The sequence below is a fragment of the Euprymna scolopes genome, chromosome 25 (assembly GCF_053919585.1).
Source record: "Euprymna scolopes isolate OS-2025 chromosome 25, ASM5391958v1, whole genome shotgun sequence".
Taxonomy (NCBI): domain Eukaryota; kingdom Metazoa; phylum Mollusca; class Cephalopoda; order Sepiida; family Sepiolidae; genus Euprymna; species Euprymna scolopes.
In genome coordinates, this window is record NC_136506.1 from 62,820,435 (window position 1) to 62,843,870 (window position 23,436).

The window sequence follows — 23,436 nt, forward strand, 5'->3', positions numbered from 1 at the left end:
ATTAAGGATGTGTTTAGCCCAAGAACTACTAACGAACATGTGACACAACAGTGGTTCAAGAAATTTCGCAATGGTACTCGCAAAACCACGCGAAAAGTTGCTGTTGCACTCGAGGTTGACCACTCAACATTCGTTCGCCATTTAAAGCAAATAGGGAAGTCAAAAAAGTTGGATAAATGGATGCCGCATGAATTGAACAATAATCAAAAGCATCGTCGTTTTAAAGTGTTTCCTATGCTTTTTCTGCGCAACAAAAACGGCGCATTTCTCGAGCTGATTGTGACGTGTAATGAGAAGTGGATCCTCTGCAACAAGCGACGACGTTTGGCCCAGTGGTTGGATGTCGGAGAAGCTCCACAACACTTCCCGAAGCCGAAATTGTACCAAAAAAAAAAAAAAAAGCTTATGGTGAATGTTTTGTGGTTTGCGGACGGTCTCATTCATCATAGCTTCTTAAATCCGGGCGAAACGATTACGGCGGAGAAATACTGCCGACAAATTGACGAAATGCACAAGAAGCTACAACGTATGTGCCTGAGATTGGTCAATATGAAGGGACTAATTCTTCTCCATGACAACGCTTGCCCGCATGTTGCTCAACTGACCCTACAGAAGTTAAACGAATTGGACTACGAGACTCTGCTTCATCCACCATATTCACCAGACCTCTCACTCATCGATTATCACTTTTTCAAGCATCTCGACAACTCCCTGCACGAAAATGTTTCAAAAGCCAAGATAATGCCAAATCAGCCTTCAATGACTTCATCGCTTCCAGAACTCTGGATTGCTATGCTAATGGGATAAATAAATTTGTTTCTCATTGGCAAAAATGTGTTGATTCTAATGGCTCTCATTTTAATTAATAAAGTTTATTATGAAAGGTGTTATGATCTTTTGTAAGTAAAACGTCAAAAACCGACATTATTTTGCACCAACCTATGTATGTGTATGTAATGTATGTAATGTATGTATGTGTGTGTGTGTGTGTGTGTGTGTGTGTGTGTGTGTGTGTGTGTGTGTGTGTGTGTGTGTGTGAGAAAGAGAGATAGACAGAGAGACAGAGAGAAAAGATAAATGGAGTGTTGTTTGGCTTACACCGCCAAGTTGAGGTTTTGGTTTTTGCAGTGTGTGTGTGTGTGTGTGTGTGTGTGTGTGTGTGTGTGTGTGTGTGTGTGTGTGTGTGTGTGTGTGAATTACTTTGAACTTGTGCGTGTTGCCATAAAGTCCAAAGGAATCCTATTTGTCACATGTTTCATGTCGACCGCCCAGCCTATAACTTCTAATAAAGACAATGATAAGTGGTGGGAAAATACGCTACATGTACGACTTATGAAATTAAAAGCAACGCCATACTTTTTTACCCGAAATTAATTTGGGCAAAATTAAGTATTAAGAGAAAAACAAAAATAAGATTACGGACACGCAACAACCAACGAACATCTTTTACACACGCCATAATGCTTTGTTCTGGCACCACACAAGTTAATTTTCTTTTATTTCTACAGTGTTCTTAATTATTCTTAGTGTTTCAGAAATAAGATTCGCCTACATAATTGCATCATTCGCATCATCTTCTTCTTTCCGTTGTTTACCTTCATGCTAATCGTTAAATCAACTTCAGATCGTCAATGCAACGATCGAGTTCTGATCGCATCCTAAATTGTTTTTTTCACATCAAATGATGTTTCCTCTAACATCGATGTCAGCCATGCGTAAAAAAAAGGACTTTTTTGTGTCGTAAATTTGACTAATAACCCGCATCCCCTCTGCTATCAGACTTTTGCTTCAGTTCGCCATTTCTGTAACAAGTAAAATTAGATATTATGGTGAGGATATTTTTCAATGCATAATTCATTAAAATTAAAACTTGAAATAATAATTGAGTGCAATTATTATGCTTTATCATTTTTTTTTATTACATATTCGCCCCAAACAAGCCACACTGCCACTTTGATGTAGGAGGCTACTATCAGGGACATAAGCATCAGGGGTACTATGTAGGGAGTTGGGCAGCAAGATGTCGGTTCACGTTACACTTGAACTTCTGCATGTCAGTATAGTTAGGGAAGCAGGAGCCCGAAAGGAAATTCCAAAGTCTAGCGGTTCTGGGGAAGAAGCTACTGGAGTAGAAGGCTCGCTTACATCTAGGGATCTCTACTGTGAAGGGATGGGATTTAGCTGCTTGTCGGATTGGTCGGGGGTATTTACGGCGAGGGGATACAAGTGCTTGCAGTTCGTCAGAACATTCACCATTAAAGTACTTGTAGAACAGGCAGAGGGATGCAACATTTCATCGATGGGACAGAGGTTGAAGCTTAGATGAAAGTTCAGGACCTATCAGATTGACGACTCTCTTTTGAACATTGTCTAGGAGCGATAGACTAGTAGCAGATGCACCAGCCCAAATAGGACAACAATACTCCATAAATGGGCGAATGGTGGCCTTATAGGATACTTTCGGGCGTTTGTAGCTTTCTAGCACAGTAGAGAGAACTTACCTTCTTCGCGGCAGTCCTGGCAATACTCTCAATTCATGTTTCCTGTGAACGTTAGGCCGAGGAGCCTAAAAGATCTACTTTTAATAAAGAGTCGTTGGCCATTGCTATTTGTGGTAGAGAAGGTTTCTTGTAATTATTGAAGGAAACAAGTTTATTCTTGGCAGCATTGAATTTGACCATCCATTTTTATCCCCTTCTAGTGTTTCTGCCATTTCTTTTGATATGTGTCCATTTGTTTTCCTGTCATATCTGTTATAGAGCATATCAGCATATATAGCCATCTCACAGACAATTTTGTCAGGGAGGTCATTTATGAATATTAGGAAGAATAAAGGTCCAAGTATAGACCCTTGAGGCACTCCCGCATTTATATCATATTGTTTAGATGTACGACCGTCGAGGACAACCTGGATTTTTCTCTTATCTAAGAAGGATTTAATTATGTTATGTATTTTTCCAGTAATACCGTATGATCTGATTTTCCTGAGAAGACCTTCCTGTCATACCCTGTCAAAAGCCTTAGATATATATAGAGCTATCGCTCTGCCCTCCCCCGCGTTGTCCAGTGAATAGTATATACGTTCAGAGATTACAGTTAGGATGTCTGTTGTGGAACGGGCTTGTCTAAATCCATATTGTTGGTCAGTCAGAAGTTTAGCATCTGTAAGGTGATTGACTAGAGCTTGGTTAATTATGGTCTCAAATATTTTGGCGAAGAGTGGGAGGAGGCTAATGGGGCGATAATTTACTGGGTCAGTTTTTTCGCCAGAGTTCTTGAAAACTGGTACTACAGAAGCAGTTTTCCAGCAGGCAGAAAAGCAAGGTTCATTAAGGCATTTGTTGCAAAGTTTGGAGAGAACTGGAGCTACTTTGGCGGAGCACTTTTTTAATAGCACAGCCGGGTTGAGATCAGGTTCACATGCTTTTGCAGTGTCAAGATTTCTTATGATGGCATGCACCTGAGCAGGGGTGATTTTCAGGTCGTCTAGAGTGGTGTCTGTCCGAAAAGGAAAGTCAGGGAGAGGATAGTTAGCAGGGTCCAGTGTAGAGTTAGAGGAAAACCAGCTGCCAAGCATGTTAGCCTTCTCAGTTGCAGAGCAAACAACCTTGATTGTTAGATAGTGGGAGAATTGTTGATTCCCCATTATTTACTACACTGTTGTAGATTTTCCAGAAGTCACGGATTCCTAATTTCTGTGCTTCGATGCGTTTTTTGATGGTTTCTGTAAATTTTCTCTTAGCTGTCACTATTTCTTTCTTACAGTTATTTTTGGCTTCTATATACTTCTGCCTGTTTGAACTGGACTTATGTCGGTTAAATCTGTGGTACGTGTGCTGCCTTTGTGTTATGGCAGCTGCACAAGTAGAAGTAAACCATTGGGGAGAGTGGGACTTGCTATAAAATTTGCGCGTGGGAACATGTGCTTCGATTGCCTTTTTTAATCATTCAGTGGTATCATTTGCGCACTGTTCAGCAGGAAGTGAAAAGATATTTTGCCATGGGGCGTCCCTGATGAAGTCCCTGATGGCTTCCCAGTCAGCCTTTTTATAATATCTCGTTGTTTTGAGCAATGGCTTTTCAGTTTTGGCTCTAGAGTTTAGGGCGATTTCAACCATTACCACTGCATGATCGGCGTTCCCAAGTGGGCTGTGGGCATTCGTTATACAGTCATCGGAACTGTGGTCAGAAACAGATTTAAGGTCATGTTACGTTATAACCCATACAATTTTCTCAATTGGAGTAATTTAAAGCTTATCTATAGGACACAAATATTTATAGGCACCTAAAAAACATTTTAAAAGAATTATCGGGCAATTTTTTCCAACCACTATATCGAAAATGTCAGATTTTTAAAATAGGCGTTTTTGTAAATCCTCTTAAAACAAGCTATTTTAAATACGAAAGAATAAAATATGAGATTTACTCATCTCTAATATGATTAATTTAGTATTCAATAAGAAATTTCTTTGCGTGAAGACAACAATTATCACAATTCATATATCGGCCACAGAATTGCATACGGTTCTTGCGACGTGTTGAATGTCATATTGACATTTAATTTAAAAGCCTGCATCAAATAATATCTATCAAAGAGATAAAGAGGGGAGGAGGCATGGAGGAAAGAGATAATTGAAAGGAAGAGAAAGAGAGGGGGAGAGGGAGAGAGAGGGAGAGATAGAGAGAGGGAGAGAGGGGGAGAGAGAGAAGGAGAGAGAGAGAGGGAGAGAGAGATAATAAAAGAGTGAAAATTAACGATATTGCATATTATTTAGAGTATCGACAATTTAGAATTACCTTTAGATGTCCCCATTGTGTGGTCAACGTTTGGACCGGTGTTCATAGTGGGAGTCGCCGAATGAGTCCATGTCCAGTCGAGATCGTCAGAGGCGTCCTGTCTCCATCCACAAAGATCAACTTTATCAAAATTACAATATTGCACCGTCCGTGCTGAAAGTAAGGGATAAAGCAGATCCATTACAGCCGATTTCATCAACTGACTTCATTGACATAAACAATATTTAGCAAAATGATTTTGTTTATTTAACCCCATATCAAGAATTTTTAGGATTATTTAAGGCTGAAACAAAATGCCTGTTGTAAACAATTCTTGTATACGAATAACTGTACATAAGTTACTATGTTATCTATTTCAGCGGGAAAATTTTGAGTTCATGCCTTTCCAAACATTATAAGTGCGTACCTGACTGCATTAGATCTGATTTGATTTAAACTTGAATTTTATTTGCTTATTGTCCCCTGTTTTGGAAAACATGTTTAAAACCTCCAGCAAATAAACATTCAGTATAAGAATACAAATCAAGGGACAGGTATTTCTCTCTCTCTCTCTCTCTCTCTATATATATATATATATATATATATATATATATATAATTACATGATTATATAATAAATATTTTTAATTATTACCCACATATATATTTCATCCTGTTAAAGAATAGTCAGTGTGGAGATAATTGTTTTGCCGGTCACACTGTTCGAATCCATACACGAAACATCTTTTAATCTAATTCTGAACCCATGCAGTCAATCTAACAGCTATGCGGAAAGAGAAAAAAATAAAGTCTATGTTTTACAAGCGAACATATAGTAAGCACAGTGTTTAACAAATCCAATGAACAGAACTCACATTGAAGTTTATTTTGGAGCAAAACTGTCCTGTTGGGGGGAATTTAATTTTACCTGTACTGGTACGGGTATTTTTCTGCTAACTAAATTATTCGAGAACCTATTTTTTAGAATTTTACAAAAACCGGAAGTCTCTCAATGTTCACGAAGGGGGTTCCACCCTACTTCGTCCATAAAATTAAATTATACTAAATATAATCCACATTACCCATTCATACACCTAGCAGCTCTGTTCAAAAATTTATAATGATCAATTAATTAGTTTAGGGATAAAATAGAGCAAATAGCGGAAGATGAGGAGTACTAATAGAAGTAGGAAGAGGATGGGGTGCAATGTATATATTTTATAAGTAAGACATAAAAAGGATTGTTATCTGTTTATATGCATTCATGAAATATAAAATCCTTGCGTTCGGGAACGTTTATTTTAACTAGTATTTATATACAACTTTATTTATATACAACGTTATGGAATATATGAATATATAATTTACATCCAGTTATTCCTAAACATAGTAACTTGTATTTAATTAAATATATACAATGAATTTTTTACAATATACAGCGAGTTTCGTTGTTAAATAATAAAAAGTGTTGATATGTTGTTAAACTGACAGACCCATTTTGCATAACTGTAAAAACGATTTGACTCACGTATGCACGTCGGTTGATTTCCAGTCCAATCACCGGTGTCCTTACAAAATCTTTCACTGCTGCCTGCAATAACAAACCCAGCCCGACAAAAGAAGAAGACTGTTTTACCAACGGCGTTGTCATTGCCTTGTTTGAAGCCGTGTTTAGGACCAGCCAGTGCTGGGCAGTGGGTGATATCTGTAATGGAATATTTTTTATATTTTAATGACAACGTTGAGGAACGATGACGAACAGGGTGTGTACCACTTACTCAGAATCCAATTCTCAATAATAGTAAACCAACTCGCATAAGGTCGTCAGTGATCACGCTGTTAACAATAAATATATATAAAGATGCAGCAGAAGACACTTTGCTGAAATTGCAACAATTGTAAACGCATTTAAAACAAGCGCCTTTGTATCAGTAGTAGTCGAGAAAATGTATTGTTTGCCTTCGATCTGCCAAGCCAGAGTGGTGTCCGATGAAACTTCCTGATGTCCAGAATATAGGATTTTTAAAATTTGGTGGTTGAAAACAATTCGATGAACTTTTAAATATAAATTATAAGTTGATAAATGTTGAATTATTTATTTATTTATTTATTTATTAAATTTAATAAACTATCACTAAATCGTTTTCTATGGCCATCATTTTAGAAAACGTCTTGAGATTAAAACCAAACAAAACCAAAAATAGAAAGAAAGAAAAAAATAAAACAAATCTTTTCAATCATTATTATTTGTTTTTTTTTGTTTGTTTGTTTTTTGTTTTTTGTGTGTGTTTTTTCCAGAAACAAAATTTTTCATTGAATTCAATCAAGTTTGTTAATTCAGCATAAAAAAATTCAATTTGCCAAACATCGTTGAAATACTGACATTAGCTGCCTTGGACATGGGTTTTGTTTAAACAACATTTTTAATAGTTCATTATACATACGGAATTTCTGAAACCGCCATCGTTCGGATTGGGTTGATGATAATCTCCCGGTGCTCTGTGGATAATGATGGCTGTTGACAGATTGCGATTGTGAAGTGGATACCGATTCGGACTTAGCGTGCTGTGTTCGAACTTTATAAGGTAAAAAGCACTCTTTAATCATGGATGTTGACAACCTTCATTTGTCCCTCATATGAGTACTTGATTTTAAAAAGAAATCTGGTGAAACCGAAGTTAACAACAGAATCAAGCATCTTATACCATGATTTCAGCATGATTGTCTTCAAATCTAATGTCGCTATGGATAATCAATTCCTTGTAAGTAATCTTTGCTTATCCCACTCATTGTTTCCGGTCCTCTCTTCAACCCTTATCATCGAGTTGCCGCCCCCGACCAGGCCTGATAATTAATGATCTATTAGTAAAATGGATATTGTGTGTTCATTATCCAGGAAGTTATTCACGATTCCCGAACAGAAATACGTGTCAACCCTTACTTTGAACCATATGACGTCACGTCTACCAAGTTGTGATGGCATTTGAGTACATAATTGCTGACTTCACGACCCAGATATCCTGTGCAAGTATGAATGCCACATTGGGAATCAAAATCACCTAATATATACTAGCAATGTATCCTTTACTAAGATATGAGTCCAAATTGTCCATGGGGTTATGACAATTAGATGATGTTTCATCCGACCCTGACCAAAAGTACCCCGAATTTGGGCTGCATCAACGGATGTTGTTTCATGTCTAACCCCAGTGTATTATCGATTGATATGAGAATCGACTGCGCAGCTCCAGCAAATGGAAACGTTCTGCTTTAATGCATACTCACTACAGTTGTAGAGTTTATTCAGCTTGAATATATCTATCTTGCTCAGATGCTTTCTCTGTCCGATTTCATCAGTGGTTGCTATCTTGGGGATCATCGTCCATTTGCTTCTATCGATGGCGAAAGCGTTTAGGGCATAGTGCATTATTGACCCGTAATCGTAAGGTGTGTCCAGCGTGTCTATCTCATCGTAAGTCATCTTCTGGAAATTCTGCATATGAGCTGGAAGAGAGAAAATACGAACTTTTAGTACTTTCAATTTTGTCTTGCCGTATAATTTTAAAAAAATTTATTCAAAGTTATGACAGTACAATCTGGACATATATTTTAAAGAAAATAATTTTTCCCATCATTTACGTAACAGTAAAAAAATGGAGATTATAGAATTCCTCATGCTATTGCATGGAATTGATGTTATCACTCGTTTTAAGATATACGCGCCGTGTTAAATTTGCTAGCTAATCAAATTCTTTATTATTCTCGTTTCCATTATCAGAAGCTAATGGTCGCGCGTTCATCAGACAAAGGTTTACTTGACCTGTAATTAACACCACGTGCATATATAAAAATCATGCGGTAAAATCAATTGCATGGAAGAATCCTCATAAGAATGAAACACGGAAAATACTGTGTAGCTTAATTGTCATATATATATATATATATATATATTAATAACTTACCATATATATATATATATATATATATATATATATATATATATATATATATATTCTGCACAAAATTTCAGCCATGGATGTCTAGCAGTCGCTGTTTTATCAATGATAAGCAAGGGCACTTTGGTGATCATTTCATCGGCAGAAAGGGTGATCATTAATGTGCTTCTCACTCATCGATTGTTAACACTGACTGTTTTTTGTTATAACGAAATATAATATCTATCAGAACAAACCCAAGTCTAACCCAGAACTAAAGACGTTCATAAAAAATCCAAATCAGGGCAGTACCAAGAGAGAGGTGAGCTGTCAGAGTTATTGAAAATTTATCAGCTTATATCTGTCGGTGTGATTATTATTGGACGGTTGAATATTCATAACTAAAACTTGGTGGACACGTCAGGCACAGACTGAAGTTTATTTGAACCAAATATGGTTAGATTGCAAAACGGATTGTGAATCTATTAACGCGTCCATGGGTAGAATTTATGTTTCGAAATTTTCTCTTTTATTTAATGTGAATGGTGCATATACTGGCTGAAAGAAGAGCAATTAATATGATGGATTTTTAAAAAATAAAAATGCAGAAGGGTTAACTAACCGAGTTTCGTTCCTCGCTCAAAAGAACTAAATTGAGGAAAAATTACGATTTTAAAAAATTGTCATGAATGTGGCGGAGGAGAAAAATATAATAAAAATAAATAAATAAACGGAGAAAGAATCACATAAAAATCACATTAAGTCCTAAAAGATTTTCTTTTTGTTTACAAAGAGAAGGTCTCAAGAACTTAATAAAAATTTATAAGGTGCTCGCAGATAGTAAACCCATATTTATTATTCAGAACGTCAGAAGGTGAAAAATTTGCATAACGAATCTTTGATTTAGACGTTGTTTTAGACGAAAATCCAATCTTTGCAATGTCCGCACAACGTAGTGTGCAGTGCAACTACGTTTAAATAAATAAATAATAAAATTATTATGGTGGGAGAGAACATCTTTGTGCATAGACGACAACATAGATCTAGTTGAAAAAAAAAAACGCGTGGATTTGACGCAAAATAACACCTGACCAAAGACACAGAGATTTGTTTGGCAAATCGGTCACTTATATTTCCTAGCCAATTAAGACGAAAGTAAACTGGACATCTATTGACTAAAGTTTCTTTAGATTGATAAAAATTGGAAACTTTCTTATTAATGGTAGATTCAACAATGTCTAAGAGATATCCATTGTTGTAAAGGGTCGTAGTGATGAATTTAATTTCGTCATCCAAATTGGCTTTCGAACAAATCATTAAAGCCTATGTATCTTGATTTGTAGGACAAAATAAGTCCCATTGTGTATAGAGGCCAGTAAATGTTGGCTTACGATAGACGGAAGTAAGAAAACCCGAAGAATTCTTGGAAACAAGAACATCTAAAAACGGAAGAGAAGAATTGGCTTCTTTGTCTACTGTAAACTTAAGGGCTGGATGAACTAAAGGACGTGAAAAAAGTGCCCACTTTCGTCTCGTTATCGAATACGCAAAAGGTGTCGTTAACGTCACGTAAGTAAAGATCTGGTTTATGGAAACCAGATAATAGACCCTCTCAGTGATAACCTACAAAGATATTTGCAAAAGCTGGTCTAAATGGAGAACGATAGATACACGATCTATCTGTCTGTACATCGTATCATTAAAGTTAAATTCATATTTATACAAGCTTACAAATTGAATAATTTTGTAAACTTAAAGCAAGTATAAATATTAGTATCAATATTTATATGACAATCCTAACCAGATGAAAAGGCCTAATATTCGAAGTTCGAACTAGAGCATTGATATAGCGAATTTAATATAAACTTGGTACATTAGAAATGACAATAATTTATTATTCGATAAGGAATACAAAAGTTTTAAGTTTTTATATTCCTTAAATAATAAATTGCTGTCATTTACAGTTATATATATATATATATGAAATAAAATGGAGGTGGAAGGACCTGTATACTCAACGTTTCGCCCGATTTATGCGGGCTTCTTCAAGAGGGATGGTCATTGACTCAAGCCCGCATAAATCGGGCGAAACGTTGAGTATCCAGGTCCTTCCACCTCCATTTTATTTCATATCGTCGGATTTAATCCAGCTCAACAATCATATATATATATATGTATGTATATATGTATGTATCACTATATATATATATATATATATATATATATATATATATATATATATATATATATATTAAGTAATGTGATTTATAATTTAAAAATTTAAAAAAAAATTTAAATTTAAAAATCAAATTTTAATTAAATTAAAAATCAGTTTCATAAGAAGGAACAACAACAAAGTCAATTATCTGTACGATCGTTTCGGAAATCTGTGCTTTTTATTTGTGGTATACATGAAGTCACGTAGAACAATTATACATAGTTTTTTTGGTAAGCACGGTCTCCTCATCAGCAAGTTTAGGAGGATTTTTATTGAATTTAAAAGACACCAAAAATAAACCTAGCATTAAAAGTAAGGCAGATGAATCTTTTAGTTTTTCTTGTTTTGAAATCAGGAACTGTGTTTAAAGTAGTCATTTAGATGTTTGCTATAGCTTTTTATTTTATTGAATGATGAATTTAAAAAAAAAATTTTTTTTTAATTCATCATTCAATAAAATAAAAAGCTATAGCAAACATCTAAATGACTACTTTAAACACAGTTCCTGATTTCAAAACAAGAAAAACTAAAAGATTCATCTGCCTTACTTTTAATGCTAGGTTTATTTTTGGTGTCTTTTAAATTCAATAGAAATCCTCCTAAACTTGCTGATGAGGAGACCGTGCTTACCAAAAAAACTATGTATAATTGTTCTACGTGACTTCATGTATACCACAAATAAAAAGCACGGATTTCCGAAACGATCATACAGATAATTGACTTTGTTGTTGTTCCTTCTTATGAAACTGATTTTTAATTTAATTAAAATTTGATTTTTAAATTTAAAATTTTTTTTAAAATTTTTAAATTATAAATCACATTACTTAATATTGAATTAGCTCTAGGACATTTAACTATTGAGCTTATTATATATCTAAATTACAACGAGCATTTCCTGTATTTTGATTAAACTAGTAATTTCACTATTACATTAAAATACACTTAGCTCTTTAGACTATTGTTCTAATCTCCTTTAAATTATATATATATATATATATATATATATATATATACATATATTAATCGCATCGTATTTTCTAAATTCTAACGACAGTACATATATTCATTTATTGAGAGTTTGTTTCGCTCTATCACAGCTCTTCACTGTACCTAGTCAGACAAGCCGAGATCAAACGTCGACTGTTTAGTTGACATTCGGGGCTTCTAAGATTGAGGCCATTAATCACGATAATAAGTAAAATCTCAATTTTTTATAGAAATACGTTTAGCTATCGCGCAGTGCTCCATTTGCTTTCATGACGAGCTTTGCATTTTCGATAATTGTAGCTGGCCATTTTACTCCTTAAAGTACTCCCCATAGTATCAGATGGAGTTGGAATATCGATTAATATAAGAGGTACCCAACAATAAAGCGGGTGATGAAAATAACATAATTCGTCTTACTGTCACCAATGTTGTGCCAAATGACGGTGATGTAGAGGTCTCGGTCGGGGCGAGTGTGCTCGTGCCAGAATCCTAATGCGTGCATCAGTTCATGGATGATTGTACCCTGACTCTCACAGCCGCTTCCGATGGACACATCCTGTGGACCACCACGTCGACCCACAGGACTGTAGCATCTACAAAACAATAAAATATTAAAACAGTACATTATTTACAAAACATAATCTACAAAACAATACATTATTTACAAAACAATATCTACAAAACAATACATTATTTAAAAAAAAAACATAATCCATATAACAATACATTATAACTCAGTAAAAAGCAAATAAATGAAATTGAATGAAGTGGTTAAAGCGCTCTTCCTATTGAAAACATAGATTTCGTATAAAAGTTATACACAAATATGTTGGCCATAGAATTAGAAATGAAGAATACCAGGCATTTTTCTTCATTCAAAATTTGTATCTTAAAATGATTATAGTAATTCGCTTCCATAAAGGTGAATCACTCTAGTGGGGGGAAATGGCGGGTTCCACTTAACGTAACACAATACTCTTCTATAAAATAATTGAGTTCTCTCAGTCGATAGTATCGTAAAATTTGAAAACATATGAATAAAGTCATTTAAACGATGTAACTTCTTTTTTCCAGCAGCAGTTCGTTAGCTGAGATGATAACACACCTGACACTAGTTGATCATTACTACTAATGGCCTGGCATCCGGGTTTCGAATTCAGAAAGAAAGAAAAGTTGTTATGTTTAATGACGTTAAGACATATGTTGCAAATGGTAATTTTACCCTGACATGTTTCGGATTCTGATGTAATCAATTTCGTCTACTTTTGGTTTGAATCGAATGCAGCTCAGTTGTTCGATTTCCTGAATCGCCAAGTGGATCTGCTCTAAGGTGCTTGCGGCTGGCGAAAAAAAAATCATAATATATTACTTGGAAACATTCTTATAATTTGGATTCTTCGGACTACTGTTCTCATCTTGAGTGTGATTTTCACAACGTTTCAGTCGATGTAACCGCCGAGCTTCTTAAGGTGTATCTTATCTATCTGGGAAATCATTCTAGCGAACTTGGAAATCTTTCTGTCGAAATCAGAAATCTGCACGAAGTTTCGAATGGAACTCTTTATTTAATCCACGAAGGTAGCATGCTTTCGTTTCGTCAGCCATGACTGGATAGAAGTCCTAAATAACTCGCAATTGTATTTGGAGTGTTGCCCGCACGGAGGATTGACTTTACAATTGATTTTCATGATTTACAGCTCAAACTTTACAACTAAATTTACTAAGCACTTTATCCGTGGTGTAGATGATAATGTTCGACCCGTAGTGAATAAAGTTCGGTCATGAAGTCGGGGGTTACATCGATCGAAACGTTGTAAAATTAACACTCAAGATGAGAACAGTAGTCCGAACATCCGAATAATGAATCCTCATCTAAAAAATGTAGAAACATAATACTTGAAAATATTTTTATATGCATGCAACTGCGCCAGAACTTAATATTATTATTGCTACTAATTTAATCAAAGAAACGATGAACATGATTTACACCTCAAAACATTCAAGCAACTTCTCGGAATTATTTTTGGAACTTTTTTTTATAGGATTAATGATTTGAATTATTTGGACTACTCTTCTCACTTTGGAATTTATTTGCACAGCGTTTCGGACAATATAACCTCTGACATTCTTCAAGTGTATCTTGTGAAACTTTATATCGAATCTTTACGTAAAAAAAATTATTCTTCCTAGATATATTGATAACTTGCACTAAACCTCGGTTCAGGTTATTGATATATCGAAAGAAAATTTTCACTGAACAATATCTCAATTTCATCTCAACTCTCGAACTTTTAAGTCAAACTTCCTTACAGAAAACATCAGGACCAAGAACTGTGTTATACCATTATACGTTAGTGTGAAAAAGTATAAAATTGTAAGCCGAAAACGAAAAGTATGACAGAAAGCATCGGACTTTCGTAATAAAGGAAGATATTGAAAAGTTCTATAGAGCTGACCAAATATGGAAGGAAAAGGAAAAATGTGATCTTAGGGGGACGAAGTAAAAACGAGAGTGTAAATCAAGATGTCGCAAAGATGCGGCGCACGGTAGATGAAATTCGCTTCCTAAATAAATAAATAAATATATATATATATATATATATATATATATATATATATATATATTATTTAATTATTATAGTAATATATATATATATATATATATATATATATATATATATAATTTTTTCTTTAAATCTAGAAATTGATATGTCTGTAAGATATTGACTTTGTTATTATTGATGCTTTGAAGAACCAAGAGACGCTATATATATATATATATATATATATATATATATATATATATATATATATATATATATATATATATATATCAAGGCAATGGGAATGAAGAGTTCACCCCATAAAAACGAGTGTAAACATAAAACTAATATAAATAATAATATTTACATAGTAATCCTAACCAAGCTCAATACAAACAGAATAGAGTTTGTCATAAGGAAGAGAAATCCCGACTACAAATTAAAATTTACAGGGAAATCTATTGTTTGACAGAGTAGCTCCAGTTCTCTCCAAACTCTATAACAAATGCCTTAATGAATCATGCTTTCCGGGCTGTTGGAAAACTGCTTCTGTGGTACCAGTATTTAAGAATTCTGGCAATAGGACTGACCCATCAAATTATCGCCCCATTAGCCTCCTCCCACTTTTCGCCAAAATATTTGAGACCATAATTAACCATGCTCTAATCCGGCACCTTACAGATGCTAAACTTCTGACTGACAAACAATATGGATTTAGACAAGCCCGTTCCACAGCTGACATCCTCACTGTAATCTCTGAACGTATATACCATTCACTGGACAAAGCGTGGGAGAGCAGAGCGGTAGCTCTAGATATATCTAAGGCTTTTGAGAGGGTATGGCATGAAGGCCTTCTTAGGAAAATCAGATCATATGGTATCACTGGCAGAATACTTAACATAAATCCTTCTTAGATAAGAGAAAAATCCAGGTTGTCCTCGACGGTCGTACATTTAAACAGTGTGATATAACTGTGGGAGTACCTCAGGGGTCTATACTTGAACCTTTATTATTCCTAATATTCATAAATGACCTCCTCGACAAAACTGCCTCTGAGATGGGTATATATGCTGATGACACCACGCTCTATAACAAGCATGACAGGAAAACAAACGAACACATATCTAAAGAAATGGCAAAAACACTAGAGGATGACCTCCAATCTGTAGTGGAATGGGAACATAAATGGATGGTCACATTCAATGCTGCCAAGACTAAACTGGTTTCCTTCAATAATTACAAGAAACCTTCTCTATCACCAATAGCAATGGCCAGTGACTCCCTGTCTGAGAGTATATCTTTCAAACTGCTTGGCCTAACGTTCACAGGAAACATGAGTTGGAACAATTATATTGAAAACATTGTCAGGGCCGTTGCGAAGAAGGTAGGCTCTCTCTACCGTGCTAGAAAACTACTGACACCTGAAAGTATCCTGTACCTCTATAAAGCCACCATTCGCCCATATATGGAGTATTGTTGTCACATTTGGACTGGTGCATCTGCTGCTAGTCTCTCGCTCCTAGACAAGGTTCAAAAGAGAGTCGCCAATCTGATAGGCCCTGAACTGGCATCTAAGCTTCAGCCTCTGTCCCATCGACGAAACGTTGCATCCCTCTACCTGTTCTACAAGTATTTTAATGGTGAATGCTCTGACGAACTGCAGACACTTGTGCCCCCACAACGTAGACACCCTCGACAAACCCGACAGGCAGCTAAATCTCACCCCCACACAGTAAAGATCCCTAGATGTAAAAGATCTTTCTACTCCAGTAGTTTCTTCCCCAGAACCGCTAGACTTTGGAATTCCATTCCATGTCCCTGCTTCCCTAACTGTACTGACATGCTGAAATTCAAATGTAACGTGAACCGACATCTTGCTGTCCAAATACCAACATAGTGCCCCAGTAGTTGCTGCCCCTGATAGTAGCCCCCTACACCAAAGTGGCAATGTGCTTTGTTTGGGGTGAAAATGTAATTAAAAATAAATACTCAAAAATTAAAAAAAAAAAAAAATTTTAGAGAAGAATAGCATTCTTTGGAACTCCACGTAATAAGAATTTCTTGAAAATTGTTTTTGGAGCATTCTGTCGAACAATAAATTTCCTTGTTTTCTTTTCTTATATATATATATATATATATATATATATATATATATATATATATATATATATATATATATATATATATATATATATATATATATATATATATATATGGTTTAGAAATACAAATAAATTATGACTGCGCGTTTTACATTAGATTCTTTCAATTTGTCTGTTTGTCTGATGATAAGTTTTAGACTCGAGTTTACTATAGTCTTAAGAATAAAATGAAAATTCTACCTAATTATGTTTGATAGAACAAGAAAAATCTTCCCTGGGTGGATTACATAAATGGTTTTAGTTTTAAATTTGTATAGATTTCCGAGTTTGATAGGATGGTTTCTGAGTTCGAATAGGTGTGCATGAAAAAAAGTCGGGGATTAAGTCAGTCGTAACGTTATGAAAATGACAACCAACATCAGAATATTATATATTATTTTATTTATTTGTTTAAATTTTTATTGGAATCCTTGGAGATAAGTAATCTGTGTATTTATTTTTTGCGGACTGATCCTCATAGATCATCTTCACAGTTGTTGTTTTTTCAACACGTTTCAGCCAACTCATCCTCTGCTTTATTCAGGTAATTATCTGCGACGGAAAAAGAATGCTGAGTCTCATAACTGTATCCCTAGTAATTACTGCATCCCATAGCTGTTGTCTCACCACGTTTTGGTCAACTAATACTCTGGCCTGCTTTGGGTAGGATTGAAACCGCTATCTTCAGGTAATGTTCACCTGGAACCGTAGAAATTCAACGCCTCTATCCACTGCGCCACGAACCACGGATGAGTTGGTCGAAACGTGGCCACGAACCACGGATGAGTTGGTCGAAACGTGGCCACGAACCACGGATGTTGGTCGAAACGTGGTCAAACAACAACAACTATGAAGATGAGGATAACAGTCCTCAAATAAATAAATAAATACAAAAATGAGAATAGCTATCTGTGCAATCGTAATCGTTCTTATCAGTAGTTAATGGTGTAAAGGATGACTAAAAGGTAGGATTAAGGAGTATTCAAAAAGATTTCAATATTCAAACAATTTTGATACTCACGGTAAACCGTATCTACTGTAAAGGGAACAATCCTTCTGAGCCAAACATTATCATGATCCCGAACTGCGTTCCTTCTCTTAAACGGAGAAAAATTCAGTGATATATAAATTACAAAACATTGCTCATTCGAAAAGAATACCCAATCTGCGAAAGGTTATGGTGCGTACAAATAGAAACATTTGATTGGTCAACAAAAAAAGGAATAGGCATAGTATACATTATTAAGGTAGTAGTTTTTATGGTCCAAAATACGGAAGTTTAAACCTCACGAAAATCAAAATCGTTTCACTCAATATTTGTGAATAAATTATATGTTTATACTGATAAGTATCTTTTTGCAATATTTTGAATTACAGTGCTTCAACTTTTATGGGTTTTTTATTGTTTAATGTCGTTTTTTTATTTGTTTCCAGTAACTATTTATCTTTTCACCATCGAATTGAAATTTTAGCCATGAAAATTAATTTTGTTACTCAAAACTTTCTCACTTATTTTATTTTAATTAAAAATAACAGTAAATTAAAGACAAAGATTAATAAGTGTTAATTACGCTTTAAAACAGAATGTGTCGGCGTTTTCAAAAATGTGTAAATATCTTCCTTTGTTATCAATTGTTGCAGCTAAATATTCCGCTCAACATAACTAGAAAGTTATATCTATGTAAAGTTATATCTATGTAAAGTTATATCTATGTAAAGTTATATCTATGTAAAGTTAGGTGTGTCTATATATTTGTATGTGGAGGCTTAACTTCTAAACTAATTAATCGATCATTGTGAATTTTGAAACAATTTAGAACAACTAGACGTATGTGTCGGTAATTTTGACTAAATTTAATTAAGTTGTATAAAAAAGAAGGGAAGTATAAATTCAGATATTTCCGATTTGGTGAAATTTAAACAATAGGTATTGAATATAAATTAACATACACCTCCAAATTTCAATTTCTTTGGGCTGTTTTACAAAAAAATATGGGCACAATCTTTCAATAATTCAAATATATCAGATTTCCATAGAATTTTATTCATGGTCAGTAGAAACCAATTAAGCAAAATTCATTGAATTTTAATTTCTTCTTAAGACCTCTTAATTTTAATTTTCTGTATTTTTAGACATTTTCTAGAAGCGAAATCATGTAATGGATTTTGATCAAAGTTGGAATTAGGATTCTATAGTAGCATTATACCTTTATTTTAATTTTTCTAAGAGGGGGGCAAATCTGTTCTGGCCAGGAAATTAATTTTTCCCTGTTCTTAGACAAGTATTCTTCCGGTTGCAAATCAATGCAGACTGAAATTTAAATGGTGCAAATTAAATTGAGTTTTGTTCGGAAGAATGTAAAATTTAGAGTTTTTTCTCTCACTTACGACATCCATTAAAATGTCTCCTTGCGTCAGGAAGCTGTTATCCACAGCTGAAAAGATACAAAAAATATAAATAAAAAATGATTAAAGAATTTATACACGTACATATCAAATCAGCTAGTATATATTTAGAGCAAACATTGCTTTTTAAAGGATACCCGTGCTTTGCGTAGACAAATTTAGCATTATATACAATTCGAAATTTTAAAAATTTATTTTTATGGACTTGTATACGTTGACCAGCAAAATTCTGAATATTAGATTTTGCTCGGATGACATTAAATGTAGTTTACAAACATTGTTTATTTGATCGGTTTCCATGAACATACAAGATATCACCAACCGCCATTTTTACATGACCTTTGTGAGTTTTTATTAATTTTAGATTATTCGTCTTAGTCATGGTCTGCGATGCTGTTGGTGGATATGATAAAAGTTGGATACGTTTATTAGTGAACAGGTAACCCGAGTAATCCAACCGTCCAATGCATGTGATAAAAGCAGCTTATCCTCTCGCTCAAAATGACATAGGGTCACCTCTGTTAGGCACTTGACCAAATATCGACCAAATCAATCAATCAATAGCATGGGAAGCTCAAGTTACACATATGTATTCGTCCATTGCAGAAGAAAAGATCAGCAGCTAGTCACCGCTCGGTTCTAGTTTGTGTGCGATTGAATGTTGTTGTTCGCTTGAAAGTCATAGCTTGATTGAAAGTATTTTTGACCAAAGGTCTTTGTTTAATTGAGATTGGGGTGTGCCATATGCTATTCCGTCGACAGCTCGACGTCTTCAAACACTGTGTGCCGTGGTTTTGTTCTCCATCGTCTTGTCTCCTTATGGCCACATCGTCATAGTCTCACACTAGCGGGGAGCAGACAGGTTCATATTTATAAAAATAAAATAAACACTGGGAAATAAGAAAAGCACAGACTCCGATGCTTCACATATATGTCGGTTGGACTCTGTGTGTGCGCGTGTGTGTATATGCATGCTAAGGCTCACGTCTACGTCCTGTCGAGGCTGGGTTTGTCTGCTTTCGTCAGTTCATTTTCCCACATCTCAAAACTTTCCCGACCTGGCCCAATCCAAGATCTGTCTCCAAATGTAGTAAAAGTCCAACTGAACTCTCAACTCTGACTATCGTAAAGTTACTCCTTTGTTCGACTCACTGTCTACGATTTAAAAAAATGATATTGTCATTTCCTACTCCCAAGCACTCAATAATCTCAGTAAAACATAGTGTTACATGCCTTTTTGGCAGAATTTCCTCTAGATGTCAGTCAGCTTTTTCGGTGTGAGGAATTAGTAATGGACCAGTTGTATAAAAAACATTTGTAGATGCTGATCACAAATGGTTTTGCAGATACCATGCCTTTAGCAACGATTAAGACTCTTGAAGGTTTTACTCCTGTTAATAATCATTGCACAACCCACCAATGACACGGTGCAACTAGTGATGAATTATACAAATTATAGAAAAAAGGTAGACTAACATGATAATGAAAGTGTTAATATGATTGACCTGCAGAGGGCATATCTGTAAATTCATGAGTTACCGTAGCCAATTCAAATATCTATCGTCAAAAGAAGAAAATATGGCTTGACGAACAGCAGTTGGTACAGTCGAGATTTTGTCGCAATGTGGAGAGATGTGACAGAGTCCTGGCATTGTTATGACTCAACAGGTCAATCTTCAAAACTGACTCCCCCCCACCACCAAAAGCGTGCAAATAACTAATGAAATATCAATTAATTATGTAACAATATTTAGAGGCGGGTATGGAAAAATAAGGTTAGAATCGGAAATTGTCCGCATAAGTTAAGCTTAAGTTAGAGAATGGAAATTTTCATTAGAAGTTAAGAGTAGAACTAAAGCTAGGTTCACAAGAAAGTGGTAGTGATGATGATGATGATGATGATGATGATGATGATGATGATGATGATGATGGGTATTAAATAATAATGCAAGGCATGCCTCTTCCCTTCATTCGTAAGCGCCATTCAAATATGTAAATTTGTCCCTTTTTCCTCAATAATGTATGCAACTAATAAATTCATTTACTTGTATTCATTCCAAACATGGTACATTGCTAGTAAGATGTAAGAGGTACTGACAATTAGGGGCCAGGTTAATAGGTACATCCTAAGTGGCGAGATGTACAGCTAGATGTTTGTTCACACTACATTTAAATTCTGCATGTTGGCATAGTCGGAAAAAAGCAGCAGGTGGGGAATTCCAAAGGTAAACCATTCGAGTAAAGAAGCTATTAGAGTAGAAAGCTCTATATCTAAGTGGCGAGATGTACAGCTAGATGTTTGTTCACACTAGAAAGCTCTATATCAGCTTGGGACTTAAATTGGGAATTAAATTTTGCTGATTGATGAGTTGGTCGTGGGGTGTTTACGTTGAGGAAATACAAGTACAGCAAGTTCGTTGGAGCACATTCCGTTGACGCACATGTAAAACAAGCACAGGAATGCAACATTGCGGTGATGGGACAGGAGCCGGAACTTTGCAGACACCGTTTGACCTATTAGGTTATAGACTTTTTATAGAACCCTATTTAAGAGACTAGTGGTTGTTGCACCAACACAAATGTGACAACAGTGCTCCGTGTATGATTGAATAGTGGCTTTATAGAGATAAATGTGGGAAGCTGAAATAAATAAATAGAATCTATGCAGCTCGCAAAATGTAAACCCGACAAAGCTGCGGAGAGAAAGGCAATATCCAAAGAAAAATGACAAAGTCTACTAATACACAAGTAATTAAGTTTAGTGAAAACATGGTAAGACAATTATAATAAAAAAACTTCCACGTGAATGAGAATTATAAGGATCCAAAGAACGTTCCAAGTGAAAGAGGTATTTATAGTGTCCGAAGAAATTGAATAGACATGTTTATTTCGACTGTCGCCGTGCATGTTTTCATGTGACAGTGCATGTAAAATGAATAGGCATTGTAGATGTGCGTATATATTAGTTTACCCTTTTTATCTGTAACAGAGAATGTATACAAGCTGTATGCATGTGTTCGGTTATCCATTTGCATATGCTGTCGGTAGTTCGTATCTGTCTCGCTCTCGAAATCTCGAAAGACCCACGCATGATGTGTCCCACGCACGCGTGCTATCTCTAAAATAAAACTCATGGAAAAGCGGAAACTGTGTGTTTGAGATTTCTTGTGTTGTGATTGGTGGAAAACAAACTACTGATTTGAGCCTTTTGTCCATTTGAGAGTCGTTACGTAAAAACAACATTCATTGTTGCTGCTGTTGCTGGGCATCATTCATTCATTTTGTATGAAAGCAGATGATTATCGTTAGCATTCATTTCCCTGATATCTTTCTAGTTATATTTCTTTCTAGAAAGCCATTGGAGAATTACGGAAGGGACCACATCAGGGTCGATAAAATTCCTAAGTGAAAGTGTTTCTGTGGAACGAACTAGATTTGAACTTAGCACAAAAAATCTTTAAAAACTTAGCCATCGTCAATACTATTGAGTTACGACGCCTTTATACATTATGCTCCTAATCGGCTATCTTAGGTAGAAAAACAGCAACAAACACTATAACTCAATAATATTGAACTCCTGGCGGTAAGTATGAAAATATTTGTAGCTCATTCTTAGAAAATAAATTATGCGTCATTGTTTTTATATTAATAGAATCCCAAATGCGTTAATATTAATTAATGAGGTGTGGGGATAAAATTATATGCTTGGTGTTATATTATTTTTTAGAATCGGTGTGATATTACTTTAGATGGTTGATGCGGTGGTATATTTTAGAATATATAAGGAAAAATTCAAAAGATATTAACAACGCATAGAAATATGCGTTGGTCTCGGCACCAGTCAGTCTGCTTTTGTATTTGTTTGGTCATGTTTGTATACGTTGTTAACGTATATCTTACAAAATACGAATACAAGCTATTAGCAAAACCGCTCTCCTCGACGTTATGTTTTCAACATTTTGTTTCCAAATTACCTTTGAAGGCGTGCTGACTTCCTTTCTCCATTGATATTTATCTATTCTTAACAAATGGTCGCCAGCTCCCCTCTCCCTCCCTTCCTTGGATAGATTAAAGAACTAATTTGTTAAATATTTACAGACGGTAATCCCCAGTCACTTGAACGCGTGATGTTTGCCTAAGTCATTGAGACAAGACCTTTGAATGTGAAGGCATTTTTTGTTAGCCAACCATTCATTCGTTTTTTGTTTGTTTGTTTTTTTTCTGTTTGTTTCTACTTTCGTATTCCTGTCACGTCTGCAAAATGAAACAAACGGAAAACGTTTGATTCGAGAAACGCAGGAAAGTTATCTCATTTTTTTTTTTAAATTATATATGTGTAAAAAATGAATTTTTAAAAAGAGGCACGGTCACTGCATAAACACACACACATACACACGCATGCATGTGTGTAAATAAAATAAAAATGATGGC

General features: G+C 35.1%; 1 protein-coding gene across 1 annotated transcript in view; it reads right to left on the bottom strand.

Moving 5' to 3' along the window:
• Positions 1-23,010, bottom strand: part of LOC145247214 (MAM and LDL-receptor class A domain-containing protein 1-like) — an 80,800-nt gene extending 57,790 nt beyond the window's left edge. The window contains exons 1-7 of the mRNA XM_080108843.1: positions 22,980-23,010; positions 18,984-19,034; positions 13,138-13,255; positions 12,333-12,508; positions 8,061-8,279; positions 6,304-6,480; positions 4,798-4,950 (exon numbers count right to left, since the gene is read on the bottom strand). Of these exons, the coding sequence (XP_079964969.1) occupies positions 4,798-4,950; positions 6,304-6,480; positions 8,061-8,279; positions 12,333-12,508; positions 13,138-13,255; positions 18,984-19,034; positions 22,980-23,010 (925 nt within the window). The remainder of the gene's footprint in view (positions 1-4,797; positions 4,951-6,303; positions 6,481-8,060; positions 8,280-12,332; positions 12,509-13,137; positions 13,256-18,983; positions 19,035-22,979) is intronic.
• Between the last annotated feature and the right edge of the window lie 426 nt (positions 23,011-23,436).